Source organism: Scyliorhinus canicula, chromosome 16 (assembly GCF_902713615.1).
Source record: "Scyliorhinus canicula chromosome 16, sScyCan1.1, whole genome shotgun sequence".
In the NCBI taxonomy this organism is placed as follows: Eukaryota; Metazoa; Chordata; class Chondrichthyes; order Carcharhiniformes; family Scyliorhinidae; genus Scyliorhinus; species Scyliorhinus canicula.
Window position 1 is genome coordinate 114,819,755 of NC_052161.1, and position 13,997 is coordinate 114,833,751.

A 13,997-nucleotide genomic window follows, 5' to 3' on the forward strand; every position below is an offset into this window, starting at 1 on the left:
TGCTTTCGGGGGTCTGGGTCGGGTAGGGGAAGATATCCGATATCTACAAGCTCATGCAGGAGGTGGAAGTGGCGTCAGTAGCGGAGCTGAAAACGAAGTGGTAGGGGGAACTGGGGGAATAGATCGAAGACGGGACATGGGCTGATGCCCTGGAGAGGGTAAATTCTTCCTCCTCGTGTGCGCGGCTTAACCTCATTCAATTCAAGGTGCTGCACAGGACCACATGACTGGGTCGAGGATGAGTAGGTTCTTTGGGGGTGAAGATAGGTGTGTTAGGTGCTCGGGGAGTCCAGCGAACCATGCCCATATGTTCTGGGCATGCCCGGCGCTGGAGGAGTTCTGGAAGGGGGTGGCGAGGACGGTGTCAAGGGTGGTGGGATCCAGGGTCAAGCCAGGATGGGGACTCGCGATCTTTGGGGTTGGGGTAGAGCCGGGAGTGTAGGAGGCGAAAGAGGCCGGTGTGCTGGCCTTTGCGTCCCTAGTAGCCCGGCGAAGGATTTTGCTACAATGGAAGGACGCGAGGCCCCCAAGCGTGGAGACCTGGATCAATGACATGGCGGGCTTCATTAAGCTAGAGATGGTCAAATTCGCCCTGAGAGGATCGGTGCAAGGGTTCTTTAAGCGGGGGCAACCTTTCCTCGACTTTCTGGCTCAACGATAGGGTACTGGGACAGTAGCAGCAGCAACCCGGGGGTGGGGGTGGGGGTGTTGGGGGGGGGGGGGGGGGGGGGGTGGCGGGGGGGGGGGGGGGGGGGTGGGGGTGGCGGGGGGTGGGTGTGGGGGGGGGGTGGCGGGGGGGGGGGGGGTGGCGGGGGGGGGGGGGACGGACGATGACTATGTTTGTTTATTTTATTTAAATTTGATTTATTTAATTTTAATTTATGGTTAAGTTTCTTGTTGGGGGGGTGGGGGGATTGTGATACATGTGATGTTACGGTTTGGGGGGATTTGTGGGTTTAATGGGGCAGTTAGTTGCATATTATTACTTGTTATATTTTTATATTTTCTGTAAAAAATTCCAATAAAAATTATTTTTTAAAAAAAGAATCAACAGGGCAGCACGGTGGCGCAGTGGGTTAGCCCTGCTGCCTCATGGCGCCGAGGTCCCAGGTTCGATCCCAGCTCTGGGTCACTGTCCGTGTGGAGTTTGCACATTTACCCCGTGTTTGTGTCGTTTTGCCCCCACAACCCAAAGATGTGCAGGGTAGGTGGATTGGCCACGCTAAATTGCCCCTTAATTGGAAAAAATTAATTGGGTACTCTAAATTGAAAAAAAAACAATCAACAGTTTAAAAATGAAACACAAGCTAAACAGATAGAAGAAGCATTTGACCCGTGACAGGTGAGAATGGTTTAGCAATCCTGGACAATGAATGCCTGGATGATGCAGAGTGAGTGTTGACCTCTGTCAGCTTTTACCTGAAGTGTTAGGAAGCTCTTCCATGGTCTTCCTCACTTCTCCCAGGTCTTCATCTGAAGGTCAACTGCCTGATGTGGGTGTGTGTGGAGTTTGTATGTTCTCCCCGTGTCTGCGTGGGTTTCCTCTGGGTGCTCCACTTTCGTCCCAGTTCAAAGTTGATTGGTCATGCTAAATTTCCCATAGTGTCCAACGATTGGGTGGGATTACGGGGGTAGGGTGGGGGTGTGGGCCTAGTTAGGTTGCTCTTTCAGAGGGTCGATGTAGACTCGATGGGCCGAATGGCCTCCTTCTACACTGTAGGTATTCTATGAGGACTACCCCTTCACCCCAGTGCACCCATTATTTCTAAGGGCCCATTGTCCAATGTCAATTTACCCAATGTCAATATTTCTGACCAAAGAATAGGTACTCGGGGTGTTACTGCCTCCTGTCTATCACTTTGGCTTGAGAGCATCTCTTAGCTCATGGTATGCCGAGTGCCATTTGGTAACTCATGCCTCACACATGTATATAGATAAGAGTGTACGCAATGTGACACATGACTCCCTACTATCAGTTTAGAAATATCTATGTCTTTGTTTTACTTCAGCCTCCAAACATTAGGGATTGTTTGTGTTTTTCCAAAGAGAGAAAAGAAGCCTTCTGCCATACGGCCTCATACTGTGCTTCTCTATCTGAGGATGGTACTGAACACCTCAGCAAACATCTTCATTTTTGACCTGGTACAAAGTCTTACAATATCAGGTTAAAGTCCAATAGGTTTATTTGGAATTCACATGCTGGGGCTACTCAGCTCCTGACCTCAGGATTCACATGATGAAGGAGCTGTGCTCTGAAAGCTAGTGATTCCAAATAAACCTGTTAGACTTTAACCTGGTGTTGTAAGACTTCTTACTGTGCCCACCCCAGTCCAACGCCGGCATCTCCACATCATTTTTGACCTGATGTTGGAAGGAAGGTAGGGGCAGCAGGGTAGCATGGTGGTTAGCATCAATGCTTCACAGCTCCAGGGTCCCAGGTTCGATTCCCGGCTGGGTCACTGTCTGTGTGGAGTCTGCACGTCCTCCCCCTGTGTGCGTGGGTTTCCTCCGGGTGCTCCGGTTTCCTCCCACAGTCCAAAGATGTGCGGGTTAGGTGGATTGGCCATGCTAAATTGCCCGTAGTGTCCTAAAAAGTAAGGTTAAGGGGGGGTTGTTGGGTTACGGGTATAGGGTGGATACGTGGGTTTGAGTAGGGTGATCATGGCTCGGCACAACATCGAGGGCCGAAGGGCCTATTCTGTGCTGTACTGTTCTAGATTCTAGAAGGTCATTGATGAAGCAGCTGAAGATGGCTGAGCCTAGGACACTAACCAGAGGAACCGCTGCAGTGATGTCCAGGAACTGAAATGATTGACCTACAACCACCACAACTATCTTCCTTTGTGCCAGGTATGACTCCAACCAGAGGAGAGTTAACCCCCCCCTCCGCCCCCAAATTCCCATTAACTCCTTTGATGCCAGATTCAATCAAATGCTGTCTTAATGCTGAGGGCAGTTACTCTTACCTCATCTCTGGAATTAATCTCTTTTGTCCATATATGAACCAGGGCTGTAATGAGGTCAGGAGCTGAGTAGCCCTAGCAGGACCTAAACTGAGTGTCACTGAGCAGGTTATCGCTGAGCAATATTATAAAGCTTGCATGAGGGTTTCAGTGGTAGCTGATGTGGTGAGGTCGGTGCTTGGAAGGTTGTTACAGAGTTGAAGTATGTGTTTTTTTGTGATGGAAAGAGTGTGAAGTCAGAAGCTCAACTTGAGTTCATAGAGGATGCCAAGACTGAATAATCTGTTTCTACCTGAAGTAATAATAGGAAAGTGGGAGGGAGGTTAGTGGTGATGAGACAGAGTTAGCAGTCCCACAGTTTAACTGCAGGAAACAGAAATTCATCAGAGACTGGTTGTTAAATAAGCAGTTTGAAAGGGCAGAAATAGTCGAGAGATTGAGGGAGATTAAGGAATAACAACAGCAGATGAGATAGCGAAAGGGCAGCACACACATGAAAAAGATATTGGGGGGGGGTTGCTGAAGTGAGATGAGTGCCAGCGAGGTTGGGAAGAAAAGCCATTGGTAGAAAGGCAAAATTACACAGATAAGAGTGGAATCAAGTGAAGGTGGTGTCATCAAAGTGCAGAACCTAGAAGAGGTAATGGGGGGGGGGGGGGGGGGGAGAGAAAGAGTTTGACCGTCTGTATCAAAGGCTGCATAGGGGTTCAGAAGGGATACCGTCATGCTGTGGACAGTTTTTGGAAGGGTGGATATTTAATTGGAGAGAATAAATAATGAAGTTGCAGAAAGGATGGGCGCGGGATTTTAGAGGCAACAATACATTTCTGTGATGAAAAGAAGGTTGGAGTTTATGAGCTGATGGGCGTTTTCTGCACTCACCAGTAATAGGTCACCCTGCACTGGGAACACATAACATAAGCGGTTTTTTGGCACATCTCACACTCGAGTTTGACTCCCTTAGGATTGGAAAGCGGGTAGACAGGCGAACTGAGCATCTCGGTGTCCAGGGAGGTCAAGTCCTTTCAGCGTCGGATGTGCTGCGGTTGCTAGGGACGACTGGCCCGTTGCTAAGGCCTCTGACTTCTGAACCCAGGAGCGCTTCTTAGTGCGTCCCCTCAACACACCGACCTCAACACAAATCGAGACTAAAAATAAACGAATACGAGAAAAATCTAAATATTTATACATGAAAGAGTAATTTGTGCCACGACTTTGAGAAAAGTTATCCATCACCTACTGTGGGTGGTGGGAGCGGGGAACCCGGACACTAATTGAGGGGGGACCAGTTGCAATGGCGGCGGCGCCGGAGATGCTGAGTGAGCCGGAGTGGAGCGGCTTTTTCTCGAACTGCGTACCGCCACACAATGCGGAGAGCTCAGCCCAGGCGATGGCCGAGTTCGCGGTGAGGCACGCCGCCCAAGGCCGCAGGGTGGTGCTGGTTACCTCGGGCGGCACCAAGGTGCCGCTGGAGTCGCGGACCGTCCGCTTCTTGGACAACTTCAGCAGCGGCTGGCGCGGCGCCGTGTCGGCCGAGTACTTCCTCGGCCTGGGCTACGCCGTGGTTTTCCTGCACCGCCAGCGCTCCCTCTATCCCTTCTCTCGGCGCTACTCCGGCCTCAACATGCTGGACGCGCTGAAGGCCGTGCTGGATGCCGGAACCACCTGCTGGCGGGTGGAAGCCGACCAGGCAGTGCTGCCCGACATCCTGCCGGTGCTGCAGCGCTATGTGGCCGTGAGAGAGGCTGGACTGCTCCTACCCGTCGAATTCAGCACCTTATCCGATTACTTGTATCTGCTGAGGGCGGCGGCTCAGGCGCTCAACCCCATCGGTAGGGCCATTAAGTAACTACTTGGGTACGGTAGCGTACTGGTCATCCACCTAGGGCTTCCGGTGGTCAATCAGTAAATACATAACGTTAGAAGCTCTCTGTATGTTTGTGTTAGGTCAGCAGAGATGATCCGATCAGTTCTGAGTTACAGTTGTTTGCCCACTCTATTGGTCACAAAATGACATTGTATACCTGCATCTTTCTCGGCACTTTTCCAGGCCGACGAACAAGTCCTAAAGCTGTCAGAGGAAACAGACAGGAGCAAATGGACTTCCTGTACATTACCAGTCTATGGAATGGCTCCATTTGCTTCAGAACAGCCAAGTTCAATTAACCACGTAACATTCTTAAGGGGCTTTTACAAGGGTGGATGATGAGAAATTGTTTGCCCCAGCTGGGAAGTCTTGAACATGGGGACCATTCTTAATGGTCGTCTGTTCAGGACTAAAATGGAGAGAAACCCAAGTCATCTTGAGGGTGGTGAATCTTTAGACTTCTGTACTCAGAACAATACTTTTCACTGTATCTCGGTACATGTGACAAATCTGAAATCTACCATAGAGGTGGATGCTCAGCGATTGAATATTTTCAATATAACCAGGGGCTGGTTTAGCACACAGGGCTAAATTGCTGGCTTTTAAAGCAGACCAAGGCAGGCCAGCAGCACGGTTCAATTCCTGTACCAGCCTCCCTGAACAGGTGCCGGAATGTGGCGACTAGGGGCTTTTCACAGTAACTTCATTGAAGCCTACTCGTGACAATAAGCAATTTTCATTTTCAAGATGGAGATCAGTAGGTTTTTGCGTCCTAAGGAATGAAAAGGTATGGGGATAGCACAGGGGGTCAGTTGTGATCTTGTGGAATTACAGAACAGACTCTAAGAGCCAAATGGCCTACTCTAGCTCCTATTTAATCTGTTCCTATGTAGTAAGTCAGGCCTGTAAGTCAGGCGCACTAACAATTTGGAGACACAAGTTTCAATCCTGCCAGGATAGTTGGAGAATTTAAAGACAATTGATTTATATAAAATCTGGAATAATATCAGTAATGATGATTGTAAAATTGCCAGTATGTTATAAAAACCTATCCAGTTCAATGTTGTTTAGGAAAGGAAGTATACCATGTCTGGTTGATCTGTGACTCCAAACCTACAGCAATGTTATTTAACAGCTTTCTGAAATGGACTAGCAAGCCACTCAGTTCTATTCAAGTTGGTAGTCAAAGATAATTAAGAATGCTCACGAAATACTGACCTTGTCAGGAACACCCACATAGTGAGCCTGAATAAAAGATTGCTAAGATTTTAATGAAGTGTGAGGGTGGATGTGTGAAATTTTCAAATGCAAGATATGGATAATATATTTTAACTGACTCTAACAGATTTCTTCCAATTACAATCAGGAATGCCAAATCCATTCTATTCTCCCTTAACAGAAACATTGTTGCCTTTTCACTGGCTCTCTTCCTGGCTACTGAGGTTCAACCAGACTGTTCACTTCATGTCATTTTTGACCTTGATGAGCTTCTAAATTCAGTACACTGAAATGTTTACAGAACAGCCATTGAGCCTGTTATGCCTGTGCCAGCAGCCCACAAAGAACAACACAGCTTGTCCTAGCCCCCTGCCTTTGCCCTGTAAAATTATTTCCAGGTAATTATTCTAATCCCATTTTGAAAGCCACAATTGAATCTGCTTCCAGCACAGTATATCCTAGATCCTAACCACTCGTTGCATAAATAAGTTTTTCCTAATATTTTGTGGGTTTTTTGCCATTCATCTTAATGGGTTCTTGATCTTTCAACCATTGGAACAGTTTCTCCTTCTCTTGGTCAAGGGCCCTCATGATTTTAAACATCTCCAGCAAATCTTTTCCCAGCCGTCCCCAAGGAGAGCAGCCTCCAGTTTCTCCAATCTGTCCAAATAACTGAAATCCCTCAAATAATTTTTCTAATTTGTTCACCTCCTTGCCAAAGTGCTAGTGCCCAGATTTAGTCACAGTACTCCAGTTAAATGATGTTTTATAAAAGTTCACAATAACTTAAAAGATGAAAATCACTTATTGTCACGAGTAGGCTTCAATGAAGTTACTGTGAAAAGCCCCTAGTCGCCACATTCCGGCGCCTGTCCGGGAAGGCTGGTACGGGAATCGAACCGTGCTGTTGGTCTGCTTTAAAAGCCAGCGATTTAGCCCACTGTGCTAAACCAGCTCTTCTTTGCCTTTATACTGTTATGCCTCCATGTGACAAACAGGTGTTTTATGTTTTTAAATTACTTATCAATTTAGTGAGTCTTGTGATAAATATGTGACCAGAAGTCACATGGTGACTTAGTGGTGATCTGACTTATGGCCACTATAAAGCTGCCTAGAGAGTTGGCAGAAAAAAAGGTGTAGAAAAGAAGCAGAGGGGTGCTGCTTTGAGTTTTCGCCACTATCATTAGGGTGCCTCACCTTTTGACTTGTGTGTTGCAACCACTCATTTATGTTTAGTTTCTGTTGTTGGTAATCATGTCATTGTGGAGGCAGAGGTGCATTTATTTTTAGGTTTTTTTTGGTTTCATTGCTGATCTGTCAGCTCCTCAAACAGAGCCATGAACGGCTTCCACCTCACCTCAAAGCCATCCTTCGACCCCCTTAAGGCATTATTTTGTTTGTTTAACCTCAGATATCTCTGGGTTCCTATCTTATCTTTTCTTCTCTACTTTCTTGACGGGAAAAACTGTTATTGACTGACAGACTTAATTTAAAAATTCTCTTTTGTTATGGCTAGAGGTTAATAACTTAAGCATTGCCTGTGTCTGCCTGTAGACAACCTTTTGAAAGGTTTTAAGCTGTTACACTCTAATATAAAGCCCAGAATCCCATATACTCCCAAACCTATTTTTCAACCTTCCCTGCCACCTTTAAAAATTTGCCCAATAAGTCACTGAAAACAAACATTCAGGTGCAGCAAGCAAATAGTGTTGGTCTTTATCATGAGAATTTGAGTACAGGCTTTAATTGTGTGGATCCTTGGTTAGACCACAACTAGAATAGTCTGTGCAGTTTTGGTTCCCTTGTCTTGGGAAGGATATTATTGTCAGAGGGAGTACAACAAAGGTGTATCAGACTTGTTCCTGGGATGGCAGGACTGTCCTATGAAGAGAGATTGTGAAAGCTGAATCTGTATTCTCTAGAGTTTTGAAGAATGAGAGGTGATCTCATTGAAACATACAAAATAGATGCAGGTAAGATGTAGCCCTTTGTTTTTGGAGTCTAGAACCAAGGAACACATTTCCACAGAAAGAGGAACCCACTTAGGACTGAGATGAGGAGAGATTCTTTTTACTCAAGTGTTGTGAATCTTTTGAATTCTCTGCCCTCAAGAGAGCTCTGTCATTGAGTATATTTAAAGCAGAGATTGACATTTCTAAATAGCAATCACAAAAGGGGGATAGTGTGGGGGAAAATACATTAAAATGGATGATCAGCTATGATTCTATTGAATGGCAGAGCATGCTCAACAGGCTGAATAGCCTACTGCTGCGTACACCTCCAGGTATCTCTGGTTCTGTCACCGCATTAAAATTAACCTTTACTTTGTAGTGTCTCTAACCATTCTTCCTACCAAAATTAAAACTTTTTTTAATAAACATTTTATTGAGGTATTTATGGTCCTACAACAGCAAAACAAGCAATTTATAAATCCATAGTGCAGAAGTCGTCTTCTTCCATTACATGTCCCACCTTTGCTAACCCCATAATCTAAACTAAACTAACCGCCAGGCCCCCCCTTTCTGCCGACGGTTAATTTTCCGCAAAGAAGTTGACGAATGGCTGCCACCTCCGGGTGAACCCTAACAGTGCCCCCCTCAAGGCGAACTTGATTTTCTCCAAGCAGAGTAAGTTAGCCATGTCCGATAGCCAGGTCTCCGGCTTCGGGGGCTTAGAGTCCCTCCAAGCTAATAATATCCGTCTCCGGGCTACCAGGGAAGCAAAGGCCAGACCATCTGCCTCTTTCTTCTCCTGGATTCCTGGATCTTCCGAACTCCGAAAATTGCCACCTCTGGACTCGGTGCCACCCTTGTTTTTTAACATCGTGGGCATGACACCCACAAACCCGTGCCAGAATCCCCTCCGCTTTGGGCGTGTCCAAAACATGTGGACATGGTTCGCTGGCCCTCCTGCACATCTTGCACACCTATCTTCTACCCCAAAGAACCCGCACATGCGGGCCACTGTCATGTGAGCCCGGTGAACGACCTTGAATTGTATCAGGCTGAGCTTGGCACATGTTGTGGACGCGTTGACTCTACTCAGCACGTCTGCCCAGAGAGCATCCTCTATCTCTCCTCCCAACTCCTCTTCCCACTTGCGCTTCCGCTCCTCAGTGTGCATCTCCTCTGACCCCATGAGTTCTTTGTAAATGTCAGAGACCCTCCCTTCTCCCACCCACAATCTAGAAACTACCATCCTGTATCCCCCTTGGTGCTAGGAGCGGGAAGGTTGAAACCTGCCTGCGTAGGAAGTCCCGCACCTGCAGGTTTCCCCTCGCCAATCCAAATTTCTCCTCCAGCTCCCTCAGGCTAGAAAAGCGCCCCTCTATAAACATATCCCCCATCCTCCTCTCAATCCCTGCTCTCTGCCATCTCCAAAATCCTCCATCCATCCTTCCCGGGGCAAACCGACTCCAATGTGCCTCCTCCATTATCCCCAAACCCTCAGGGCCACCACCACCACGGGGCTGGTGGAGTACCGTGCCGACGGGAACGGCAGAGGTGCTGTTATCAACGCCCCCAAGCTGGTGCCCTTGCATGAAGCCACCTCCACATGCTCTCATACTGACCCCACCACCCACTTCCTGATCATGGCTATGTTTGCCGCCCAATAGTAATTACTGAAGTTCCACAGCGCCAGCCTGCCCTCCCCCTGGCTCTGCTCAAGTATCCCCTTTTTAAAAATAAATACTTCTGGCCTTTTGTGTACCTTCTATTTGAATTGCTCCATCATTGGCAGCTATGTCTTTGGCAGGTAGGATCAAGGATAACCCTAAAGCTTTCTATAGATATGTCAGGAATAAAAGAATGACTAGGGTAAGAGTAGGGCCAGTCAAGGACAGTAGTGGGAAGTTGTGCGTGGAGTCCGAGGAGATAGGTGCTAAATGAATATTTTTCGTCAGTATTCACACAGGAAAAAGACAATGTTGTCGAGGAGAATACTGAGATACAAGCTACTAGACTAGAAGGGCTTGAGGTTCATAAGGAGGAGGTGTTAGCAATTCTGGAAAGTGTGAAAATAGAAAAGTCCCCTGGGCCGGATGGGATTTATCCTAGGATTCTCTGGGATGCTAGGGAGGAGATTACTAAGCCTTTGATCTTTATGTCATCATTGTCTACAGGAATAGTGCCAGAAGACTGGAGGATAGCAAATGTTGTCCCCTTGTTCAAGAAGGGGAGTAGAGACAACCCCGGTAACTATAGACCAGTGAGCCTTACTTCTGTTGTGGGCAAAGTCTTGGAAAGGTTTATAAGAGATACAATGTATAATCATCTGGAAAGGAATAAATCGATTAGAGATAGTCAACACGGTTTTGTGAAGGGTAGGTCGTGTCTCACAAACCTTATTGAGTTCTTTGAGAAGGTGACCAAACAGGTGGACAAGGGTAAAGCAGTTGATGTGGTGTACATGGATTTCAGTAAAACATTTGATAAGGTTCCCCATAGTAGGCTATTGCAGAAAATATGGAGGCATGGGATTCAGGGTGATTTAGCAGTTTGGATCAGGAATTGGCTAGCTGGAAGAAGACAAAGGGTCGTGGTTGATGGGAAATGTTCAGCCTGGAGTCCAGTTACTCGTGGTGTACCACAAGGATCTGTTTTGGGGCCACTGCTGTTTGTCATTTTTATAAATGACCTGGAGGAGGGTGTAGAAGGATAGGTGAGTAAATTTGCAGATGACACTAAAGTCGGTGGAGTTGTGGACAGTGCGGAAGGATGTTACAAGTTACAGAGGGACATAGATAAGCTGCAGAGCTGGGCTGAGAGGTGGCAAATGGAGTTTAATGCAGAAAAGTGTGAGGTGATTCATTTTGGAAGGAATAACAGGAAGACAAGAGTACTGGGCTAATGGTAAGATTCTTGGTAGTGTGGATGAGCAGAGAGATCTCGGTGTCCATGTACATAGATCCCTGAAAGTTGCCACCCAAGTTGAGAGGGTTGTTAAGGTGTACGGTGTGTTAGCTTTTATTGGTAGAGAGATTGGGTTTCGGAGCCATGATGTCATGTTGCAGCTGTACAAAACTCGGGTGCGGGCGCATTTGGAGTATTGCATGCAATTCTGGTCGCCACATTATAGGAAGGATGTGAAAGCATTGGAAAGGGTGCAGAGGAGATTTACCAGGATGTTGCCTGGTATGGAGGGAAGATCTTATGAGGGAAGGCTGAGAGACTTGAGGCTGTTTTCGTTAGAAGGTTAAGAGGTGAATTAATTGAGGCATACAAGATGATCAGAAGATTAGATAGGGTGGACAGCGAGAGCCTTTTTCCTCAGATGGTGATGTCCAGCACGAGGGGACATAGCTTTAAAATGAGGGGAGATAGATATAGGACAGATGTCAGAGGTAGGTTCTTTACTCAGAGAGTAGTAAGGGCGTGGAATGCCCTGCCTGCAACAGTAGTGGACTCGCCAACACTAAGGGCATTCAAATGATCATTGGATAAACATATGGATGATAACGGAATAGTGTAGATGGGCTTGAATGGTTTCACAGGTCGGCGCAACATCGAGGGCCGAAGGGCCTGTACTGCGCTGTAATGTTCTATGTGACAAAGACAAAGTTTTAAAAAAAATTAAGAGGGATAAATATTGGCCAGGACACTTAAGGAGACCTCTTTTTAAATAGTGCATGGTATGTTTTGCATCCACCCGAGGAGAAGATGGGACCTCAGTTTATCATCTCATCTGAAAGATGGCATCTCCAACAATGCAGCACAATTGTCTTGGGACATGCACCAGGAGATAATGCTACTTCAGAAATAAGCCTGGTCAAAATTGGAGGATATTTTGTTCAAAGCTGTTTGTTCTATTCAGATTTACAGATGGAAATATTGTTCTCCACAATAATAACCGTTAGGTTTTTCATTAGTTGAAAATAAATTTTGCCTCTGTAGCATAAAGTATCACTATTCTCAAGACTGAAGTCAGAAGTGTTGTGGAATACTATGCTCCAGTACAAGAACAAGCAGTTACTTCATTCCAGCCACAAACAATTGAAGCTTTTTACTTCGCTCATATATATATATTTTGTCATTAGAGGCCAGGAGTCCTGACGATTAGCTAGGTAGACCAATGCTGAAAAAATGAGCAAAGAACAAATGTCTGCAACGTAACTGATTTTATCTATTCAGTAAAATGGAGAATAATTTATACACTGCTGTGCCCTATATGAAATTTGTCAGATTACTCAATAGACAGGAAGATCTATTGGTTAACTAAGTACCTTTTTATTTCGAAAGGACATTGCATTATGAAGCAGTTGATTTGTAACTTTTTGTTCTGCAGGACCAAAAGCCATGTTTTACCTTGCAGCAGCCGTGTCAGATTTTTTCATTCCTGCCTCTGAGATGCCAGAGCACAAAATCCAGTCAGGTGTTAGCCCTCTGCAGGTGAGTGTTACGAGGACTACTTGTTTAACCATCAGTCGAGGAAGTCCTCTTGTGCCCTCTAGATAAGGGGTTACATTTGTGCAATTTCCCATTTCCGTTCAGAGGACTGCCTCTTGAAGTTAGAGAATATTTAAAGCAAAGTAGCTGTTCTTGAAGAAAGTCTTGCAATTGTATGTGTGCATATAATGCAAGCTTTGTTTTCTTAGGCATATTGAATGTCAGAATCTGATTTGTTTTTCAAAAGCTAACTATGCAAATGGTTCCCAAGATGCTTACCCCTCTCGTGAAGGACTGGGCTCCTCAGGCATTTGTCACATCTTTCAAGTTGGAGACTGACCCTTCACAGCTGGTTGCACGAGCACTTAAAGCTTTAGAAACTTACAGACATCAGGTTGTGGTTGCCAACGTCCTTGAAACACGGAGGGTGTTTGTTGTCATAGTAACTGCTGATTCTCAAACTGACCTGGCACTTTCAGAAAATGAAGTGAAGCAACACAATGAAATTGAAGAGAAGATCGTTACACACTTGAGTGAATGCCACACTATTTTTATGGAGAAAAGCAACAATCCTGCATAGATGTTTCCCATGATGCAAGATGAATTACTGAGGAATAATTGTATGATAATGGAATGGGCATATGTGAATAAAGCCAGCTGGGAAATCTGGCATTATGCTTAATAAAGGTTTTCAAAACAAGCACTAACGTATGTAGTTCCGGCTAACTATAAGACTTAGCTTCTGACTACATTAAAATTTCTTCCATGAACCATCATGAACTGATTGAAAGGTACCACTAGAGGTGTGTGCTATTTTATACATGGAAGGAGAAATGCAGAACTTTTCTGTAACTGTCAAAGGTACATAACCACAACATATTCTGTGATGGCATGGTGTGATTACTATTTAATCTATGTATCTTTTGAATTGGTTGAAGGACTCAACAATTGCAGCTGTATTGCTGGAACATGATAAAACTATTTTACCAAGATAGTTGAATTCACTGGATGACTAGAACCAAATTTTGTAGCAGAAATCTTGACTAGCTTTCACAAATAACAACCAGAAAAAGTTGTAGGGATCTTTTGATCCCAAATTGAAATAAACTTCAGTGATGTATATTAATTATGCCATTTGTGATTTCTGTCCTGTGGTAGTTGCCACTCCACATCAGTACATTTACAGGGATAAGATACCCAGTTGTAGCAAATGTTTATTCAATGGGATTAAAGCAACTCTGCTAATTCATCCACATTTCCTCCTCTCCTGTGCTGATTCTTTGTGAGCCTAGAAAGTGAATGTTGATAGCTAAATCCAGTCCTACATGGCCAAAGTTTATATACCTTTTATTTAAGAAGCACTGAAACAAATAACCCAATGGGTTAACACTACCCATGGCATGGGTGGGTATATAAATGGAAGGGTTTTTGCTCTTCAACTCCCACAGGAACGTGTATTGATTCAAGTTCAGGACAATCTGGGCTCAGCTATCATCTCCAACTATGGATAAAGATTAGGGAATAACCGATTAACCTCATGAGCTCTGCGCCAGATAGTTTGTA

At 45.5% G+C, this 13,997-nt stretch overlaps 2 protein-coding genes across 3 annotated transcripts in view; one reads left to right on the forward strand and one right to left on the reverse strand.

Moving 5' to 3' along the window:
* Positions 1-5,116, reverse strand: part of zmynd12 (zinc finger, MYND-type containing 12) — an 83,327-nt gene extending 78,211 nt beyond the window's left edge. The window contains exons 1-2 of one of the 2 annotated variants that reach the window (XM_038821465.1): positions 4,988-5,116; positions 3,846-4,111 (exon numbers count right to left, since the gene is read on the reverse strand). In XM_038821465.1, coding sequence (XP_038677393.1) covers positions 3,846-3,961 — 116 coding nt within the window. In that variant the 5' untranslated portion in view covers positions 3,962-4,111; positions 4,988-5,116. Of the gene's footprint in view, positions 1-3,845; positions 4,112-4,203; positions 4,407-4,987 lie in introns of those variants that run through there. The other variant, XM_038821464.1, reaches the window with a different exon arrangement.
* Positions 4,226-13,560, forward strand: ppcs (phosphopantothenoylcysteine synthetase). The gene is made up of 3 exons (XM_038821466.1): positions 4,226-4,795; positions 12,334-12,437; positions 12,682-13,560. The coding sequence occupies exons 1-3, from the start codon at positions 4,258-4,260 to the stop codon at positions 13,012-13,014; spliced, it is 975 nt and encodes a 324-aa protein (XP_038677394.1). The 5' UTR covers positions 4,226-4,257; the 3' UTR covers positions 13,015-13,560.
* Positions 13,561-13,997: the final 437 nt, after the last annotated feature.